The sequence below is a fragment of the Erythranthe guttata genome, chromosome 8 (assembly GCF_056151865.1).
Source record: "Erythranthe guttata isolate IM_541 chromosome 8, IM_541, whole genome shotgun sequence".
Lineage (NCBI taxonomy): Eukaryota > Viridiplantae > Streptophyta > Magnoliopsida > Lamiales > Phrymaceae > Erythranthe > Erythranthe guttata.
In genome coordinates this window covers 6,355,483-6,378,461 of record NC_142540.1, presented here as the reverse complement: position 1 = coordinate 6,378,461, position 22,979 = coordinate 6,355,483, and the positions used below count along the sequence as shown (strand labels likewise).

Genomic DNA, 22,979 nt, shown 5'->3' with positions numbered 1-22,979 from the left:
AATGTTATTATTAAATTTAAGGAAAAGTTGAACAAAAATATATATTAAAATGTGGTCTTAAACTAATAGTTAATAAATTGAGAAAATTTTGATTAGGCGTGGAAATCGAATGGAATTGATCGGAAATGGTTTTTTTGAAAAAAATTCAATTTTTTTTGGAAGTAACAAAGGAGTTCCAAATTCCGTTCCAAACAATTAATCGAAATGCAAAAATTCATTCCGATTTCATAACGTCTCATACTGTCCGGAATTTCGAAAATTTCAGAAATACATTAGTTTATAATATCTTATTCTATATTCGGATATAATGAAAAATTTTACATTAGTTTTCGATTTTCTTAAAAGTTTGCAGAAAGATGCAAGAAAATCCAAAAGAGAGTTCGACAAAACGCAATAAATAAAAACATATATAGAAACAACACAAACAAACATATATTTTCTAATTTCTTATAATAAAAATATGTAACATAAATTTTCTGATACCAATTAATAGTTTCTAAGGTTTTAATTTACTTGACACTTCGGTATTTATAATTTCCATATAAAATATAACATAAGTTACATTATTATTGGATTACGAAATTTATCATAAAATTATATTATATATTTCGAAAAGTCATAGAAATATTCGGAACTAAAATCGGATCGAAAATCGGAATTACCTATAATTTTAAATACCATTCCAATTCCGTTCCAAATAAATTCGGAAGAATAAAAAATCGGAACTTCAAAAATCAGAATGGGAAATACGGTTCCAAATTCAGATTTTTCGAATCAGATTTGGCGGAATTTGAAAATCTCAATCCGATTTTTGCCCCAACTTATCATATTGGTTTACAATCACAATTAAATGTTGATTTATTATTCATATATAGCCAATAATTATATAGGTAGTTGTGATTTGTGAATCATAGAAATGTGCGTGGGAACACATTACATTACGGTCTATTATATGCTACATTGGGTATATTTTTACTATTCATACACACACAAATATATTCATATCCATTTTGGTGTGTGTAATTTTCACTGGATGTAGCATAGAAATAACCACATTATTAAGCAGAAAAAAAATTAAAAGAAAGAATTGCAGGTGGTAAAACGACAAATATACCCCTCAATCGCGAGTCTGATGAATGAACTTGTCCAAGGCAACGAGCGACGATCCATTCTCACTCACAGCGAGTTGTGCAGATTTTTGCAGTTCGACGACTCGGTGCCTCACGGCTCTCCCCATCTTCGACTCCATCAACTCCCTAACACGCTTCGCCAACTCAGCAGCGGTGACGAACCCGTCGGCCGCCATCTCCAGCGGCAGGGCCACCTTCATCTCCTCCACCATAAAAACCCTATTCATCCGCTGCTCGGCATACAACGGCCAGGCGATCATGGGCACCCCGAACGAAATCGCTTCCAGAATGGAGCTTCTCCCGCAGTGAGTCACAAACCCGGCCACCGAGTCGTGACTCAGCACCTCCTTCTGCGGGGCCCACGATTTCACCACGAGACCCCTCTCTTTAGTTCTTTCAAGGAAACCCTCCGGCAGCACCTCGTCCAACTCCGGCGAACTCCCCCCCACCGACCAGAGAAATCTATGTCCACTCTCCTCCAAACCAATTGCCATTTCTTTCAACTGTTGGCCGGAAAAGAAACCCCACCTACCGAAACATAGGAAAATTACGCTTTTACCCGGCTGTGTATGAAGCCACCTCAAGCACTCATTCTCCTCCACTCCACCGCCGTTGGTGACTAATTCACCGTCGATCAACGGTCCGAGTAGATAAACAGGCGGCGGGGTAATTGTTGGAGCACCCGCGGGTATGCACCAACCGTTGGACAACGCTTCCTTGGCTCTAAACTCGAGCGCGTCGAATGAGTTGACCAGGATTCCATTTGACACCTGCATGTTCTTCGCTGCGGACATGAAGTTTCCGTAGGTAACCGTCTTCCGAAAGTACATACCGTCTGGAAAATCCGACGAGTGGAGGGGCGGGCATCCCGGAACTTGTATGAAGTCCTTCAAATCCCCAATGTCTTTCTCGTATGCTTCGTCTATTGTCGGGAAATACAGCAATGCGCACGTGAAGAACGCGCCGCTGCTCACGTAGTAGTAAGAAGGTATCTTCAAGCTTGTGGTGACTTCAAACGCCGCGTCGCAGAAGAAATCGACGATGAATGCTTTTATTACTGTGTTTTTTGCAGAGATCATATCTTCCAGGAATTTTCGGAGGTTTTGTCTGTTGAGACGAGGGATCTCGAACACGAGTTCCACAGGATCTGTGGTCAAATTTAGAGGGAGAGCCGCGCTGGGGAGGCGGCGGTAAGTGACTGCCGTGGCGGCGGAGGAGATGGGCGGCGGCGGCGGCGGAGATGGTTGGGGGCCGCAGCTAAGGAGTAAGATGACGGAGAGGGTGGGGTTGTGTTTGCTGATGAACTTGGCCAGCTGTGACATGGAATTTAAGTGCACCGCCGAAGCATAAAGAATTATAGTTTCTTCCATTGATCTGCCAAAATCTTGATTATTCTTTTTTACTTTCTTAGAACTGCATTCAGTTTCAGCTATTTTTACTTTTTTAACAAATACCTACTATAGCATATACTCATTTATAATACATTCTAGGGTAAACTTCAATTTACCTACCTGAACTATACCCAAGGTATAAAATATCCCCCTAAACTTCAAAATGAATCAAAACAGCCCTTGCAGATTTTGGGTCAACGTTTAAAACCGTTAAAAAAGTAACACCGTTAGTTTTTAAGTGCTTTTACATTTTTGCCCTCCAATCTTTTCTTCTTCTGTTTCTTTCTTCTTCTTCCGCTTCTTTCTTCTTCTCCTTCCGTTTCTTTCTTTTCTTTTCCTGCTGAAATTTTGTAACACAAACCCAGAAATTTCATCCTCAAATTAAAAATCTCAAAACCTTCAATCTTCTTCTTCAAATTAGGAATCCCAGTTTTTTTTTTTCTTCAATTGGCTAACAACTTCATAATCCATCCAAGTAGTAACCAAGAATCTCATAGTGATAACCTTCTATTCTACCCACACAATCCACCAAATCAATTCTTCTCGGTCTGCCACTCCACCACTCGAATTAAATCTCGAATTTTGCTTCAAAAGTCTGTACAATAACCGCAAGTGACATAGGCCGTGGAAAGAGACGACGGCGACCTGGACTGTGAAATGGGGCGGCGAAGACGATGGCGGAGACGGCGGTGGCGGCTAAGCAAGAAAGAGGCGGCGGCGACGCGGCGACGACACGGCGGAGTTTCTTCCGATCAGCTTCATCATCGGGCTGCACACGACGGAGTTTCCTCTTCTTCGATTTCCTCTGTGAAAATCAATTTTGTTTGAGTTTAAAATTTCTCGAAATAGATTTGAAATTGATGATTGGGACGTCGTGCATTTTGGTGGCCGGACAATGAACTGAGGAATTTCTTTTTTTTTTTTCCAACTAGGGAGGAAGGGGTATAGAGGTGACGGAGGTAGTTCTGGATTGTTTTTAGAAAATTGCAATTAAGTCCTTGATTTATTCCGAAATTTAACATAAATTGCAATTTGGCCTTTATTATCTTTTACAATTTACTTGTGAACAAATATAGCAGAGGGTAAATTTGTCAAAACAATAAAACAGCTGGAATAAAAGTAATAATTCAAAAAAGTCAAAACGCCACATCAGCAATTGTGGATGGATATTTAACGGAGGGGTTGTTTTGGTTCATTTTGAAGTTCAGGGGGGTATTTTATACCTTGTGTATAGTTCAGGTAGGTAAATTGAAGTTTACCCTACATTCTATATGAATAAATGCAAGCGATCATTAATTAAGTGCACTTTGCCCCTAATACTTTGGCCCGTTTTTTCGCTTTGCCTGTTTTGCACTTTGCCCCTCATACTTTGGCCCATTTTGCATTTTGCCCCTCAAACAAAAAGAAAATTGCACAATCATAACTAGATTTACTAATTCGTTTTCAAAATTTATTTTTGAGTAAAGACAAAATGAGTTTTTCAGTCCTATAAGTTTGCTAGTTGGGAGGTTTAAACCATCATGTTTCAAATAAGAATTTTAGTCATGTAAGTTTCAAAAGTTAAGAATTTTGGTCCTATGACCTGCTATAACAGGTTATGGAATGGTTGGTTGAATGAGTTGGCATTTTATTTCTAAAAAAAATATAGAATAAAAATAAACTAGATGATGCGGCACTATATTTTATTACTCGTTATGTGTATTTGTTACTCTTAGTTTGATAAGGTATTTTATGTTTGGAGGCTCTAAAATTTTTTTTGGTACATTTAATTTAATAGAATTTTGAGTTTATTTTATTATTTCATAAACCCGCGGGTTCTATCAAAACCCGTCCTCGTCCCGTCAAACAACGGTTCTTGATTTTGAAGAACTGAACTTGTGGATTTTTAACGGGTTTATGATAGGCGGGTCCATGGCGGGTTTGTAGTAGGACCCAACCTTTACGGGTCGAAACCCGTTATCGTCTAAACTATTTTTTTTATATATAATTTATAAGTTTACGGGAGAATAATTAGAAACTAAAATGAATAACCTAAAATTTTAAATTGAAACCAAACGTAAATAATGTAAATGTCAAGAGTAAATAAAAATTAATATAAAACCAAAAATAACTAATTCATAACTTAAAAGACAAAATTTAAATAAAATAAATATAGTTTTTCAAGCATAACCAACGCTATTCAGCTCCATTCAACACCATTTTCTTCATTTTTTTCTGCTGTGTGTTGACCGTTGTATATATATGTTTTTTTTCCTACATTTTCTTTGAGATTTTCATAATCTTTATAGCTATTACTTCCACAATTATAGTTTAGTTGATTTATGTATTTGATACACTAGAGATACTTTATTTATTCATTAATATTATTAATTTATTATACAATATAATGTAAACAAAATGACGTCGTTTTGTATGGCGGGGCGGGACGGGTTTCACGGGTATTAAAAAAAATTGAACCCGTCAAGACCCAAACCCACGGTTCTTCACCATTTTAGGATCCAATCCTATGGATGAATCTATCCGTCCGGTCCCAACGGGGCGATTTTTCACGGGTTTGACGGGTGTAGCGGGTTGATGGGTCCGACTTGCTCACCCCTAATATTGGTATCTTTGACATCGATGATCAAACTTCTCTTCAAAACCATCCAACTCATTAACCACATTACCTAATTTATTTTTATAAATTAAATGTCAACTCATTGAACAACCATCATATTACTTGCTATAGCATGTCACAAGACAAAAAATCCCAACTTTTATAACTTACACGACTAAAATTCTGATTTTGAAACATGATGGACTAAAACTTCCAACTAGCAAACTTGTTTGACTAAAAAAATCATTTTGCATGTGACTAAAATATTGCCTGAGTTGCACACGTGAGGATAGATGGTCAATTTTGCCAATCCACAAAGTTTTTAGAAGTAAGAAAAAATGAAAAATGAAAAAAAAAAAATATGGAAAACGAGAAAAGAAAAAAGAAAAAGAAATGGCCTGCATCATGTTTTCCTCTCTCCATTGGCAGCCGAACATGGGAGAAGAGGTTTTCACAAATCAGACACCACCACCACCATGGTGTTAATAGATTATCGAATCGCAGAAATTGGGGTTGATAGACTTTCATAAATTAGACACCCAATTTTCCATGTGGGATGATGATTCAAGATTTATCAATTGGACGAAATTGGGTCTCTACTTTCACCCCTTTGAAGAGCTCAACCACATCTCAGTCTTCACTCGAAGAAAATTCCAACCGAAGACGATTCTACCTCGCCGCTGTCACCGTTGTCCCTGCCGCCCAAGTCACCGTCTTCTTCCCCGCGTTCCCCACAATAGACTACCACAATCAGAAAACGATCAACATAAACCCATCGTCGCCAAGAAACGGGTCCCACTAGACGAATTCCACAAGCTTAATTAAAAACATCAAGAAAATGCTGCAAACGCAAAATTAATTAAAAATCAAAAAAGTCAACTTGACACGTCATCACACACAAACGGGTTGAAAACTGATGGGCCATTTTGGTACGTTTTGTAGTTTAAGGAGGGTTTGTGATAAGCCCCATAGTTGGGGATGCAAACTGTACTTTCCCAAATCTTAAAAAAAAAAACTGCTTTTAGAGTTTCGGGGCAAACCTTTCTTTTATATATAAAGATAGGATTTTAAGTCATCGATCACGAATTAGTAAGTCTAGGTATGATTGTGCAATTTTTTTTTTTTGTTTGGGGGCGAAACACAAAACAGTCCAAAGCACGGGAGGCAAAGTGCACTTAACCCTATATGTATTTCTTTATTTTTTTTCAATAATTTAATTTTAGTTACTTTTCAATTTTATATGATCCAATAATTATTAGATTATTATGTTTATTATGTCTTAAAGTTTAAAATATAAAATAATTGATGTTAAGGGGGGAAAGTGATCCGGTCAGATTTAGTACGACCCAACAAGGCAATGTCCAATTGAATTGGCCCATCCCAATTGAATTGGGTCCATGTACAAAGAGAAAATAAAGCCACTAGGTGACGAGCAAACAAGCGACGAGGAGACAATAGGCGACGAGCAGGCGAGCGGCGAGCTAGGCGAGTGACGAGCGATGAGCAATAACTGACGACTGGGAAGTGGGACGTGGCAAGTACCACCTCATTACTTAATCACTAAGGCTTGGACTTGAAGTCACTTTATTAAGTAAATTGAATAAACTCGTTGAAGTCCACAAAATATATCTTCTATAAATAGAAGAGATATTCCACCTTCTTCAGACAAGAATGGCAATGGAAACAAGACAACAAAATCACTGCGCTTCCTCTCTATTCATCTCTTTTTTTTCTTACTGAATATATTTTAGAATGAGAGCCTTTGAGGTGTTCTGACTTGGGCGTCGGAGTGCTAACGCCGGGAGCACCTCTCCCGGTCCTTTTGCAGGTCCACGATGAACAGGCCCAATGCGAAATGGACTTGGAGGTTTGGAATTCCTTGAAGCGGAGAAACCCTGCCGCATCAAATGGCGCCGTATGTAGGAAATTGAGCATTAAGACGTTGATTTTTCACTACTTCTACTCTAACAAGCAAAACACCTGTAGGAGCGGATGTTAGTGAATGGAGAGAGATTTCTCGGGCTTTTCGTAAAATCCACTGCATCACCATATGTGTTTTACTTGTGCGATTTCAATACATATGAGGCAGACCTGGGTACATAAACCGGCCCAACACCTCAATCAGAGATGTTGGACCCGGAGGACTTCTTAGAGCTCGAAGTTGATTTGCTTTAATGAGCTCGGTTCATGGGAGTTTGATTTCCTAAGCTTATTCTTTGGCTTGAAGCTTTTCAAGCTCGCAGTATTCTCTCGAAATGAATTCCGGAAGTTTATATTTACTGCTTGGAGCTCAGTTGTCTGATTCTGACCCAGGTTTCGCCGACTCAATGTTCGCCGAGCTGAAATTCATCGATCCAATGTCTATTGAGCTGAGTCTCGCGACCCAATGCCCGTCGAGCTGAGTCTCGCGACCCGATGTTCCTGAGCCGAATCTCGCGACCCGATTTTCCTAAGCCGAATCTCGTAAACTCAATGTTTGTCGAGCTGAAATTCACCGATCCAATGTCCGTCGAGCTGAGTCTCGCGACCCGATGTTCTTGAGCCGAATTTCGCTGACTCAATGTCCGGGGAGCTGAATTTCGCCGATTCAATGTTCGCCGAGCTGAAATTCACTGATCCAATGCCCGTCGAGCTGGGTCTCGCGACCCGATGTTCCTGAGCCGAATCTCGCGACCCGATCTTCCTGAGCCGAATCTCGCCGACTCAATGTTCGCCGAGCTGAAATTCACCGATCCAATGTCCGTCGAGCTGAGTCTCGCGACCCGATGTTCTTGAGCCGAATTTCGCCGACTCAATGTCCGCCGAGCTGAATTTCGCCGACTCAATGTCCGCCGAGCTGAATTTCGCCGACTCAATGTCCGCCGAGCTGAGTCTCGCGACCCGATGTTCCTGAGCCGAATCTCGCCGACTCAATGTTCGCCGAGCAAAAATTCACCGATCCAATGTCCGTCGAGCTGAGTCTCGCGACTTGATGTTCCTGAGCCGAATTTCGCTGACTCAATGTCCGCCGAGCTGAATTTCGCCAATCCAATGTCTGCCGAGCCGAGTCTCGCGACCCAATGTCCGTCGAGCTGAGTCTCGCGACCCAATGTTCGACGAGCAAGAGTTATCCGACGAGCAGGATCTCTCCGACAAGCAGAAATCCTCCGACGAGCAGAATAACTTAGACGAGCTGGAGATATTCGACGAGCAGGATCTCGCCGACGAGCAAGATCTCGCCGACGAGCAGGATCTCCCTGACGAGCAGGATATATCCGGCCAGCATGATCTCGCCGACGAGCAGGAGATATCCGACGAGCATGATCTCGCCGACGAGCAGGAGATATCCGACGAGCAGGATCTCTCCGACGAGCAGAAATCCTCCGACGAGCAGAATAACTCAGACGAGCTGGAGATATCCGACGAGCAGGATCTCGCCGACGAGCAAGATCTCGCCGACGAGCAGGATCTCCCTGACGAGCTGGAGATATCCGACGAGCAGGATCTCTCAGACGAGCAACATACCTTCGACGAACAGGATCTCGCCGACGAGCAAGAGATATCCGACGAGCAAGAGATATCCGACGAGCAGGATCTCTTTGACGAGCAGCATACCTCCGACAAGCAGGATCTCGCCGATGAGCAGGAGATATCTGACGAGCAGGAGATATCCGACGAGTAGGATCTCGCCGACGAGCATGAGATATCCGACGAGCAAGATCTCTCCGACGAGCAGAAATCCTCCGACGAGCAGAATAACTCAGACGAGCTGGAGATATCCGACGAACAGGATCTCGCCGACGAGCAAGATCTCGCCGACGAGCAGGATCTCCCTGACGAGCTGGAGATATCCGACGAGCAAGAGATATCCGACGAGCAGGATCTCTGAGACGAGCAGCGTACCTTCGACGAGCAGGATCTCGCCGACGAGCAAGAGATATCCGACGAGCAGGATCTCGCCGATGAGCAAGAGATATCCGACGAGCAGGATCTCGCCGACGAGCAGGAGATATCCGACGAGCAGGATCTCGCCGACGAGCAAGATCTCGTCGACGAGCTGGAGATATCCGACGAGCAGGATCTCGCCGACGAGCAAGAGATATCCGACGAGCATGATCTCTCCGACGAGCAGCATACCTTCGACGAGCAGGATCTCGCCAACGAGCAGGAGATATCCGACGAGCAGGATCTCTCCGACGAGCAGAATACCTCTAACGAGCAGAATAACTCAGACGAGCAAGAGATATCCGACGAGCAGCATACCTTCGACCAGCAGGATCTCGCCGACGAGCAGGAGATATCCGACGAGCAGGATCTCTCCGATGAGCAGAATACCTCCGACGAGCAGAAGATATCCGACGAGAAGGATCTCGCCGACGAGCAGAATAACTCAAATGAGAAGGAGATATCCGACGAGCAGGATCTCTCCGACGAGCAGAATACCTCCGACGAGAAGGACCTCGCCGACGAACAGAATAGATCCGGCGAGGAGGATCTCTCCGACGAGCAGAATACCTCCGACGAGAAGGATCTTGCTGATGAGCAGAATAACTTAGATGAGACGAAACGAAAAATTTATCCGAGTATTGGGAAGCACGAGCTTCTTATACTTCACGATAGCGAGCACGAGCTCTATAGGACAAAATGAAAAATTGGAAAAGACGAGTTTCTCACAATAGCAAACACGAGCTCGACGAAACGAAAAATCTATCCGAGTATTAGGAAGCACGAGCTTCTCATACTTCACGATAGCGAGCATGAGCTCGACAAAACAAAAAATTTACCCAAGTATTGGGAATCACAAGCTTCTCATACTTCGCTATAGCGAGCACGAGCTCGACAAAATGAAATGAAAAATCTGAGTATTGGTAAGCATGAGCTTCTCATACTTCATGACGGCGAGCACGAGCTCGACGAAACGAAAAATCTATCCGAGTATTGGGAAGCACGAGCTTCTCATACTTGACGATAGCTCGACGAAACGAAAAATTTACCCAAGTATTGGGAAGCACGAGCTTCTCATACTTCGCTATAGCGAGCACGAGCTCGACAAAATGAAATGAAAAATATGAGTATTGGGAAGCATGAGCTTCTCATACTTCATGACGGCGAGCACGAGCTCGATGAAACGAAAAATCTATCCGAGTATTGGGAAGCACGAGCTTCTCATACTTCACGATAGCGAGCATGAGCTCGACGAAACGAAAAATTTACCTAAACATTGGGAAGCACGAGCTTCTCATAATTCAGGATAGCGAGCCCGTGCTCGAAGAGACAAAATGAAAAATCTATTTGAATATCGGAAAACGAGTTTCTCATACTTCGCTATAGCGAGCACGAGCTCGACGAAATGAAATGAAAAATCTGAGTCTTGGGAAGCATGAGCTTCTCATACTTCATGATGGCGAGCATGAGCAAGATTATTGTAGATCGGAATGTACCAAAGTAAACATGAGATAAGGAAAAAATTGAGAAGGTAAAATTCTTACGAGGCATATAACGTGAGAGATGGCAGGATGCACTCAATTCGAAAATTATCATAATACTCAGAAATGTAAGCGAGAAATTAGATATTGATAGAACTAATTAAACACCAAGAAAAATTGCAAAAAACGTAGTCGGTGGGTTAAGAAAATTTCGTATACTCCAAGCCGACCTATTCATATTCTCACGTCCAACTTGGAGTGGGGAACTAGTTGATCCGGTCAGATTTGGTACGACCCAACAAGGCAATGCCCAATTGAATTGGGCCCATGTACAAAGAGAAAATAAAGCCACTAGGTGACGAGCAAACAAGCGACGAGGAGACAATAGGCGACGAGCAGGCGAGCGGCGAGCTAGGCGAGTGACGAGCGATGAGCAATAACTGACGACTGGGAAGTGGGACGTGGCAAGTACCACCTCATTACTTAATCACTAAGGCTTGGACTTGAAGTCACTTTATTAAGTAAATTGAATAAACTCGTTGAAGTCCACAAAATATCTCTTCTATAAATATGAAAGATATTCCACCTTCTTCAGACAAGAATGGCAATGGAAACAAGACAACAAAATCACTGCGCTTCCTCTCTATTCATCTCTTTTTTTTTTCTTACTGAATATATTTTAGAATGAGAGCCTTTGAGGTGTTCTGACTTGGGCGTCGGAGTGCTAACGCAGGGAGCACCTCTCCCGGTCCTTTTGCAGGTCCACGATGAACAGGCCCAATACGGAATGGACTTGGAGGTTCGGAATTCCTTGAAGCGGAGAAACCCAGCCGCATCAGAAAGTGTTACAAATGATACTTTAAACGGGTAAATGTTACATCCACTATACTTCAGAGGTGCAAAGTGTCTTTAACCCTTTTATATTCTCCATAACAATAATTGAGTAATCCTGAATTATGAAAATTTTATTTAATGAAAGTTTATAATTTATTTTTAGAAATAAATTAAGCTATTTATTTATTTATAGTACATGTACTTATAATCTTACTCCTTCTCATTTCATTTGTCTTTCTAGATTTTTTTTTTTGAAATAATTGTCACTTTAGATAAAAATATTTTTACATATACGAATTTTACAAACTATTTTTTATTAGTAAACATAGATATTCAAAATTCGGAGAGTGATAAAAATTCATCATATGAAGAAATTTGATACTAACTAACTAAATGAAGAGTTTTTTTTAATTATATTATAGATAAAAATATATGTTAAGATAATTAAAAACTAATTTTATAATGTTACGTTGGCATAATTTTTTCTTTCATTAATGTTATTGTACGTGCATCTAGATTTTTTCTTACAAAATTGACATTTGTTTGAACTTGTCTGATATGCCTATTGGCCCAGCCCAATAGACCCATATTTACCGGACCACACTCCCAGTTTAATAGCTATTTATACGAAGGCCCAATCACATTCAAATAAGGTTGGGCCCGATAAATTGATATCGGCCCAATCAATAAAGTATAAATAGAACTTAAATTCATTTAATTAAGGTACGCTTTTATTATTCAACCGATTCATCTGCTCGTATTCTCTCCACTATTACCGACTTTCCGCACGTCTGACTTGAGCGTCGGAGGGGTTTCCGCCGGATCAACCCCCGGCTTAGATTACGTGTTTTCTGTTCGCAGGATTCTTAAGTTAATTAGAGTGTTTCAGGACCATCTAGCTCGTGAGCACGTGACCTAGCTACCTTTCTCTCCGAGCATTTTCTAATCCAATATCCCAGATGATCTAAAAATAATATCATCATTTTGGCGCCGTCTGTGGGAATGCATACCAGATCGCGTAGCCTGCAAGATGCTCCTGAGTCATTTACTCGGAGAGAGAATGACACATCTAACAACCTCCCAATTCGCGGAGGCTCTGGCTTACCACCTCCTCCCCGTGCTCCGGATCCACATCGCGAAGTCCAAATGAATCCCCCTCGAGATCCACCACTCGCCGATCCTCCACTACCTGATTCACCGCTCCCTGCTCCTCGAACGGTTCAGATAACCGAGCAAGCAGCCCATCATATGATAGTAGAAGCTTCTACCCGCGCCATCGCTGAGGCGGTGAGACAATACATCGCCATGATGGGAGCAAATGCTCCCCCGCGATCCCACCAAACTCTCCACTCGCGGTGCCACACATGGCACAACAACCGGTCCAGAACAACAACCACCGGATAAGTGTGTCATCATCCTCCTCGGACCCACAATCCCGGATGCAGCTATCCACCAATCACGGGGAGGCACAGCCCAAACAGCAACGCCAGCGCTAACCCCAACGGGGTAATGCATCTCCACGGAGAGCTCATTTCCTTAATGAACGAGAAGACGAGATAAATAGTAGAGTGTCTTGCCAAAACTATTTCCCCCAAATGTACAACCCAATTGGCGGAAGAGCACCAGTCCCACCAACGCGCAGTCCTTTCACCATGAACATCCTCAACGAGGTATTGCCTCAAGGAGTGAAAGTATCAGGTTTACCTCAGTTCGAAGGAACCACCGACCCGCAAGAACACATAGAGAAGTTCCATGCCATGGTAGATTTGTATGGCCCAACAGATGCATCAATGTGCAAGATGTTCCGCACCACTCTCTCCAAGAGGGCCATGAATTGGTTCAATTCTTTACCTACAGAATAAATCGACACCTTATCTCGATTATCACAACGCTTCACCAACCAATTCGCCATCAACAAGCAATACGCCAAAACCCCAGCACACATCTTCTCTATCGTACATAGAGACAATGAAACACTCCGCAACTACATCATGCATTTTGTGGAAGCTGTCCATGAAGTTCCCAGTGCAGGACAAGACATGCTCTCAGGGATCATGCAACACAACATGAAGTCGGGTAGGTTCAAAGAATCTATCGTCGGATGGCCTCCTAGCAACTTAGATGAGTTGTTGAATCGAGCCGAGAAATACATACGCATAGAGGAAGCCTCTACCCACGCCCCTCCCAAGAGAAAGAGAGAAGATGATCGCCAGGACATTAGGAGACGAGATGATCGACGTCCCCCACCCCCATCTCAAGGCCAACCATCTTCATCTTATAATTGATTCACTCTACTAAACACTCGCCTCATTGAAATCCTTTTTGTTATAGAACAAAAAGGTCTGGCAGAGCCTCCACGGCCAATGCAGCCCAACACTAAACAAGAAAGATCCGATCGCTATTGTCGATTCCATAAAGATAAAGGACCTACTACTGAGGAATCTAGACAACTCAAACTGGCGATTGAGAAGCTGATCAAGCAGGGGCACTTAGGCGAATACATCGATAAGCCACAAAATAAACGTCGTGATGACCTCCCATGCCGAGATAATAATCGAGATCAACAGAAACGACGGTAGGAGGGGGGTCATCGGCGCGACCAGCAGGTGGCCACTCACAAAATGCGAGACGCACCCTTGCTCGATCAGCGCGTATGAATCAAGAACATGCGTCTCCATCGGCATCTTTCTATCAGATACTAAGACCTGATCATAGCATAGTCTTCAATTCCTCGGACCTTGAAGGCCCATATAAAGATCATGTCGACGCTCTGGTAATCACAGCGCTGGTAGCCAACTTTTTGGTTAAGAAAATATTAGTTGACGGTGGGAGCTCACCCGACATCATGTATCTCCATACATTTAAGCAGTTGGGCATAGATAACGCCCGATTTAGCCCCATTACTACACCACTGAAAAGATTCACGGGAGAGGGTGTTTTATCCATGGGAGAAGTGGAGTTGCCCATTTCCTTAAGGGAAACCCTTGTCGAATTACAAAGATGGTAAAAGTCCTCATCGTCGATAAACCATCTCCCTATAACATCATCATAGGGAGGCCAGCGATCCATACATTCAAGTCGGTGCCTTCATCTTACCATCAAAAGCTGAAATTCCCCACTCCTTATGGAATTTGAGAGGTACTTGGAGATAAACGTCTTGCTCGAGAATGCTATGCAAGAGCTCTACGTGATCCATCTAGGAAACCTAATCCTTTAGGGAGGGAAGACGACACCCCGAAACACGATAAGTGAAACGCAGTCATCGAAGTTGATAAAGAAATCTTAATTAGCGTACCTGACGACGCCACCAAGCTAGCAGCTGTTGAAGAGCTAAAGTCAGTAGAACTCATAGCCGGGGATAATTCTAAACTCCTCCGCATCGGATCTGATATAGATCAAGAAGTGGAGAATCAACTAGTTGACTTCCTTAGACACAATGGGGATGTGTTTGCTTGGAAGGCTCAAGATTTGACGGGAAGTCCCCCCAAGGTGGCATTGCATCGACTCAACGTTGACAAAAGATTGAAATCAGTCAAACAACGTAAGCAGGCTTTTGGTCCTGAACGCAACAAGCATATCAAAGAGGAAGTTGCAAAACTCTTAGATGCAGGCCACATCAGACTGGTTCAATATCCCGATTATTTTGCAGGGACCTAATTGCAAATACCCACACGGCCGTGCGCGAAAAGAACTGGAATCTCGGACGGCCGTCCGAGAAACGGAGGAAGCTACTGGACAAAAACGCACATTGGTGCGGCCGTGCGGATTTATACTTAAAATCTCGCACGGCCGTCCGAGTTTAAGAGCAGCTTCTGCCCAATTTCGAGAATTGGTGCGGCCGTGCGGATTTTAGGCCAAAATCTCGCACCGCCGTCCGAGGGGAAAAACGGGCATATTAAATAGGGGTTTTCCAAACCCCAATTTTCACAATTCCAATTCCCCCCTCTCTCCTAATTCGAACCCTAACCCCCTCTTTTCAAAATTTTCGATTTTCTTGAACAATTTCACCAGCAATTCACCAATTACACACACATAATACTTAACCTTGGTTGTTTGTTGCTGATTTGCACAGGGAGGATTCAAGAACAAGCAAATTTCTCCAAAAATCCATTCCACCAAGAACGCCCACAAGGTGTTCGACGAATTGCCCAAGTCAAGTTTGGGGGAAATTTTGCACACCAATTAATCCCAAATCTCCTTCACAAGCATTCTCAAAGTATGGGAAAACGAGGACGTGACGGGGAGGGCACTTCTCAAGGCGAAGGCACTTCAAAAGGCAAGGGGAAGGGCAAGAAAACCGACCAAATTCCGACCCCCGACGACGATTCTTTTTGTGTCGAAGGCGCCAAGACTCGGTTCGAAAAACAAAAAGTGAAGAAACTAGTGACGGAGCGTGCATATGAGATCACCCTTCCACAATTCGCCCCGTTACATCAAGAATTCATCCGACGAGGGTGGCAAGCACTATTGGAGCCGGAGGGGTCGATCAACTTATCATTAGTCCGCGAGTTCTACGCCAACAACCGTATCCTCCTCACAACGGATCGGAGCTCGAGCACGGTTCGCGGAAAGAAGGTCGATTGGTGTGCCTACGCAATCAACTCGTTTTATCACCTCCGACACACGACGCCATTCAATTGGGGGCAATTGCAACTTGCGGTCACACGAAATCAAATCGCCGAGGTGTTGTGCGATGGACCCCCCATTTGGTCCAACCTCTCAACCGAAGAAACGTACGAGTTGGAGTGGAAATGCATTCACCAAATAGGCAAGGCATGCCTTACGTTCATTTTTGCCAACCTCATTCCCACCCGCTCGTGGACTCACGTGGATCTCGAACGGTGCGCCCTTGCTTACTACATTCTCAAGGGCACACCGATCAACATTGGCGTAATCATATCCGGCCGATTTTGGACCTCCATGGTCAACAACTCCAAGGGGTTTTATTTCCCTTGCCACGTTACCGGGCTATGCAAGAAGGCGAAGGTCCCAACCAAACCGACAGATATCCTCACACAAATTCGGAAGCCAATGAATAATCTCGCGGCATGACAATACAAGGCACCCATCCAAGATGGCGAGCAACCCGTCGATACCCAACCACTAGCTCCCCCCGAGGGTCCAAGCACAAGTTCGGACCGGCGATTTCAAAGACGAATGGAGCGCGAGTTAGTGATCACGAGAAATCGGCTTGCCACGGTGGAGCACAAGGTGAGCACGATCGAGTCCCTCCAACGGTGGTCGGGGAAGATGCTCCAAGCCATAGTGCGACATTTGGCGTGCGGCAATCCCGAGTGCGCCGAACCGGCTCCTTTGCCCGCACCGATCCTTGAGCCGGTACCCGAGCTTTCGGATGATGAAGATGCTCTTGCGCAAGGTGGAGTTGGAGCGCAACCCAACGATGGTCCCGACGCTTAAACAGGTTTTTTCTATCCTTAAACTCCGGGCGAATCACATTGAGGGCAATGTGAATTTTAGGTTTGGGGGTGGTTGATTACTTGTTTTCATTTATGTGCGCTTTATTTGTGATTTATTATTTTTTTTTTAGTTTGCATGCTTTATTTGCGTTTTATTATTTCCGTTTTATTTTTTTTTGCTTTAAAAAAAAAATAATAAAAAAAAAAAAAAAATTCGATGCATCGATGAATTATGATGATGGGAGATGGTCAATGTTTGATGATGAGATTACTTGTTTTATGTGATAAGGAGTAGATAGTTGTTTAGCTTTCGATTCAACGGAACGTAGAAGTGAATTATTGCTAGGAATCACACCTTGTGCATTGCTTTGGTTGAATGTTTTGCATTTTAAATTTGGAATTTGTTTGTGCTCAATCATGCTTTGTTCGGTTTTAAATCTCACCTTAGGACATTTATGAAACGAAATGTTGGGTAGTAAGTGATTTGGGATATGATTTGGGCATTCTTTGAACCGTTTGAGCCTTTCAAGCCTACCTTTAAATTTTTATCCTTAGAACCTTGATTTGAGCCTCGGAGAAAAAAGGTGTTCTTTCTTCTAGCCAATATGTAGAAGGTGGAAAAGTGGAGATTTTTGAATAATTATCCCTTGGAGTTCGGTCAAAATGTGTTATTAGATCTTTCTTCTTCTTCGATTAAAAAAAAAAAAAAAAAAAACAAAAAAAAAAAAGAAAAAAAAAATAGATATATATATATACGTGCATCTTTATATATATATATATATATATATATATATATATATATATCTAAATTCGACTCGAAAAAAAAAAAAAATAAAGAGAAAAAAGAGAAAAAGAAGAAGAAGAATAGATTAAAAGGGAGAAATAAGGACTAGTGGTTGAATTGTGTTGAAAACTTGATCCATTGCCTCAAGGCAAAAGTGTTGACGTGTGAATTTTGGAGAGTCGAGTTTATTAAAGTCCCTAGAGGTGAATTCATTGTTTCAAACGCCTATCTTTCAAATTTTGGCGTAATCACCTCAATTCAAGAAAATTAGCCACACATTCTCATATTACCTACCTCGGACCAAAGAGCCTAACAATTGAAAGCCACAAAGTCCCAATGATCCCAATAGCTTATTGTTCAATATTAGTTGAGTAAAATAATTCGGTGAGTGTTTGGAGTCAAATATATGCATGAAAGTACAAATTCTTTCTATCTTTAACTTGCAAATATTGGATACTTGAAGCAATTGTATGATTTGTGGTTTTTGGTAATAACGAGTGACTAAGTGCCGTTGAATGTTAAGCTTGCGAATACTTAGGAATTATCATCATAATTGCAAGTTCTGAAAACACGAAGTTGACCAATCGATCTATGTAATGAGATGTATAGTCGTGTTTGGTGCTATTTTATTTGATTTTACTGAGGACAAGCAAAAGTTCAAGTTTGGGGGTGTGTTAAGTGTATATTTATACACTTAATTGTACCTTTTAATTGGAGCTTTTGGTGTGTTTTAATGATAATTGGTACTTAAAATGGCTATTATTTGTATTTTAGGTGCAAATTGAAGAATTGGCAACTTTTGGGGTGAAAACTGCAAATTCAGAGAAAAAGTGGGCCAAAAGTGAAATAATCAGAATTCTGAAGAACAGAAGGCCGCGCGGCCGTGCGTGTTTTAGAGCTTAATCTCACACGGCCGTCCGGATGGGCGTAGGGGCGCAGTGAAGGAAGTTTAATTACACAAGGAAACCCGCCCTATTATATTTTTGCACCCTATTTAAAGGCTACAAGCACACAATTAGAGACATCTTTTTACCTTTTATCTTTATTTTTAGTTTTTATCTTTCATCTTTCTACACGCGATCAAGGAGCACAAGAACGAAGACGAAGACTTGACGAATCTTCATCCTAGTTCTCCTCTTTGATTTTTATTTATAGCTTTTATGATTTTTCGTATTTTTATTATGTTTTTCGTAGCGAACATGAGTAGCTAAGTTTTTATTCTAGGATTTTATTGGAACCCTATGTGGTGATTCAAACCTATTTGTCTACTTTTATGCAAGTTTAATTCTTCGATTAAAAAAAAATAATTGCAAATTCATGAACTGGAATACCCACACGGCCGGTGAAGCGCTATTCGAGACGTGGGAGCGGTTCAAACAATTAATTCGGAGATGCCCGAATCACGGACTTCAAGAGTGGCGCCAACTGCAAATATTTTACGATGGATTGCAAGACAACTCGAGAACCGTGCTCGATTCTGCAGCTGGAGGTATGTTCATGAGTTTGACCTACGACGAAGCTTACGAACTTTTGGAGCGAATTGCAAGGAACAAATACATGCGGGCATCGGACCGATCAAATAGCGGAGTCATAAAGACGGGAGGAATTTTGGAGTTAGACGGTGTCACCGCAATCACCGCCCAGTTAGAAAAGCTATCAAAGCAAGTAGCAGCATTGCAGACTCAGCAAGTCCATGCAATCCAAGGACCCGACCAGTGCTTAGAAGAAACGGAGTCTCTAAATTACGTCAATGACACCAACCGACAACAGAGGAACTCGTACTCCGACACTTATAACCCGGGATGGAAAGATCACCCCAACTTTGGATGGGGAGGAAATCAGCAAGGACAAAGGCGAGCTCCCGGATTCCAAAATCCGCCTCAAGCTCCATCCCAAGGAGTTGACCTTGCTGACATCTTAGCACAATTCATGATGTCGACTCAAGCATCCATTCGGAACCTTGAGACACAAATGGGTCAACTTGCAGCCCAACTAAATGCGAGGCCGTCGGGAGCACTGCCGTCTAATACGGAAGATCCTCGAAAGAGCAACATCGAGCAGTGCAATGCAGTGAGTTTGCGAAATGGGAGGCAATTAGAGGAAGTTCCTAAAAAGTCCGTTGCACCACCGCCTATTGTAGATGAGCCCAAGGAAAAAACCGAGGTCGGGCCAAGCAACACAAAGATCACAGTAAGTGAACCTACTCCCAAGGTACCTTTCCCTCAACGTTTTCAAAACTCTAAGCTTGATATGCAATTTCAGTTATTTTTGGATTATCTTAAAAAGTTGCATGTTAATATTCCTTTTGTTGAGGCACTGAAGCATATGCCGAATTGGGTTAAGTTTATAAAGGAACTTGTATCGAAGAAGATGAGGCTTCCGGAGTGTGCAGCAATCATAGACCTCAATGAGCAAAGTAGTGCTATCCTTGCAAATAAAATTCCACCGAAGCTTAGAGATCCGGGCAGTTGTACCATTCCATGCACAATAGGTACTAGGTATTTTGGGCGGGCGTTGTGTGATCAAGGGGCGAGCGTAAATTTAATGCCTTTATCAATTTATGAGAAATTGAATTTAGGAGAAATTAAGCCTACTTCCGTGACCTTGCAGCTAGCCGATAGATCTTTTACTCACCCTTTAGGTATAGTTGAAGATGTATTGGTCAAGGTAGATAAGTTCATACTCCCGGCCGATTTTCTAGTACTAGACATAGAGGAAGATGAAAATATTCCCCTTATTTTAGGACGCCCATTCTTAGCAACCGGTAGGTCAATTATTGATGTAGGAAAGAGAGAGCTAAGAATGAGTGTGGGGGAAGAAACAGTGATCTTCAAGGTGTACCGGGTGGAGGAAAAGCCTATTAAGGCTAATGGATGTTATCTTCTTGATGAGGTAAGTGATTCTAAACTTTTTCCTGTTAAATTACATGATTTAAATTTTTTTGTGGATACTAATGTGCATGTAGGAGAACAAAAGAAAAAGGTTGAGTTGGTTACAACACCTACTCAAAACACCGTGATAAAAGACGATGTTGGCAAGCCTCATGACATCAAGAAGAATAAATTCAAAGGCATTCCTAAGCGAACCAGTCGAAAGAAGAATCGGATCAACCCATTTATTCAAGACGTTCTCCAAAAGGAAGTTAGGAGATGGGTTCAAAAGCTAAGGAATTGAAGAGAAGGAACAAAGTCTGGCTGAAGACTATAAACTTAGCGCTTCTCGGGAGGCAACGGCGCCAAAAACTTGTTGGGTGCTAAATACCAACACGCAAGTGCACGTATCGCAAACAAGTAGTAAAGTAGACTCGTGAGAGTCGGATGTCGATCCCACAGGGAATACGCAAATTATTTAATCCTAAGTACCAAATTCTAACAATTATGATTTTATCCAGCCTACGCAGGGTTGTCAATTTAATTAACTAGATAAAATAAACTAACTAAGAAAGCAATTAAACACGAGAAAATATCAATATAAAACGGATCTAGGATTTTATCTTCCCCCTATGCGATAATTTTTCACCCAATTAATCTCCTATCATGCAAGTTACGATTTCCGATTATTAACCCAAGACACGAAATTACTCATAACCAGCTGTCGATGCGTTATAAGCCTATTATTCATAAAAGATTCACTATATGTCTATGCAAACCTAGTACAAATAAAGCATTAAATAACAAGTCTCGTAAACGGCTACCTAAGGTATTATCTGTATGTCTACGATAATACATGCAATCAACACACGCATTCGGTGAAAAACTACTCGAAGGCTCTTCTATCCCTGTTCTAATTATTAAAACGATCTGTCAATCAATTCTAACAATAACACATAGCAACATAAATTAGCTACGTTCATGCGCTAAATAAGACCAAGATAGAAGAAATAATCGAAGAATTAAACTTGCATAAAAGTAGAAAAATAGGTTTGAATCACCACATAGGGTTCCAATAAAATCCTAGAATAAAAACTTAGCTACTCATGTTCGCTACGAAAAACATAATAAAAATACGAAAAATCATAAAAGCTATAAATAAAAATCAAAGAGGAGAACTAGGATGAAGATTCGTCAAGTCTTCGTCTTCGTTCTTGTGCTCCTTGATCGCGTGTAGAAAGATGAAAGATAAAAACTAAAAATAAAGATAAAAGGTAAAAGATTTAAAGATAGGTCTAATTGTGTGCTTGTGGCCTTTAAATAGGGTGCAAAAATATAATAGGGCGGGTTTCCTTGTGTAATTAAACTTCCTTCACTGCGCCCCTACGCCCATCCGGACGGCCGTGTGAGATTAAGATCTAAAACCCGCACGGCCGCGCGGCCTTCTGTTCTTCAGAATTCTGATTATTTCACTTTTGGCCCACTTTTTCTCTGAATTTGCAGTTTTCACCCCAAAAGTTGCCAATTCTTCAATTTGCACCTAAAATACAAATAACAACCATTTTAAGCACCAATTATCATTAAAACACACCTAAAGCTCCAATTAAAAGGTACAATTAAGTGTATAAATATACACTTAACACACCCCCAAACTTGAACTTTTGCTTGTCCTCAAGTAAAATCAATTTAAGAGCACAAAACATGACTACACATCTCATTACATAGATCGATTGGTCAACTTCGCGTTTTCAGAACTTGCAATTATGATGATAATTCCTAAGTATTCGCAAGCTTAACATTCAACGGCACTTAGTCACTCGTTATTACCAAAAACCACAAATCATATAATTGCTTCAAGTATCCAATATTTGCAAGTTAAAAAATAGAGAGAATTTATACTTACATGCATATATTTGACTCCAAATACTCACCAAATTATTTTACTCAACTAATATTGAACAATAAGCTATTGGGATCATTGGGACTTTGTGGCTTTCAATTGTTAGGCTCTTTGGTCCGAGGTAGGTAACATGGGTATGTGTGGCTAATTTTCTTGAATTGAGGTGATTACGCCAAAATTTGAAAGATAGGCGTTTGAAACAATGAATTCACCTCTAGGGACTTTAATAAACTCGATTCTCCAAAATTCACATGTCAACACTTTTACCTTGAGGCAATGGATCGAGTTTTCAACACAATTCAACAACTAGTCCTTATTTCTCCCTTCTAATCTATTCTTCTTCTTTTTCTAATTTTTTTTTTTTTTTGTCAAAGAATTTAGATATATATATATATATATATATATATATATATATATAAGGATGCACATATATATATATATATATCTTTTCCTTTTTTTTCTTTTTTTTTTTTTCGATAAATTTTTATTTTTTTTTTCGAAGAAGAAGAAGAAAGATCTTATAAGAATTTTCGATCGACCTCAAAGGGATAATTATTCAAAAATCTCCACTTTTCTACCTTCCACATACTGGCTAAAAGAAAGAACACCTTTTCTCCGAGGCTCAAATCAAGGTTCTAAGGATAATTTGACA

At 41.5% G+C, this 22,979-nt stretch overlaps 1 protein-coding gene and 1 pseudogene across 1 annotated transcript; one reads left to right on the top strand and one right to left on the bottom strand.

The window, feature by feature from the left end:
- Positions 1-922: 922 nt before the first annotated feature.
- Positions 923-2,555, bottom strand: LOC148768392 (baicalein 7-O-glucuronosyltransferase pseudogene; annotated as a pseudogene).
- Positions 2,556-14,009: 11,454 nt separating this feature from the next.
- On the top strand, positions 14,010-15,013 carry LOC148768391 (uncharacterized). The gene is made up of 2 exons (XM_088821185.1): positions 14,010-14,359; positions 14,647-15,013. Exons 1-2 carry the CDS (start codon positions 14,010-14,012, stop codon positions 15,011-15,013), a joined length of 717 nt encoding a protein of 238 aa, XP_088677311.1.
- The last annotated feature ends 7,966 nt before the right edge of the window (positions 15,014-22,979 follow it).

Bases quoted from the DNA above. Each gene is read 5' to 3' on its own strand.
- LOC148768391 (XM_088821185.1), top strand. From the start codon at position 14,010: ATGAATCAAGAACATGCGTCTCCATCGGCATCTTTCTATCAGATACTA. The intron at 14,360-14,646 runs GTAAAAGTCCTC...AATCTTAATTAG, and splicing joins CTTGTCGAATTACAAAGATG to CGTACCTGACGACGCCACCA.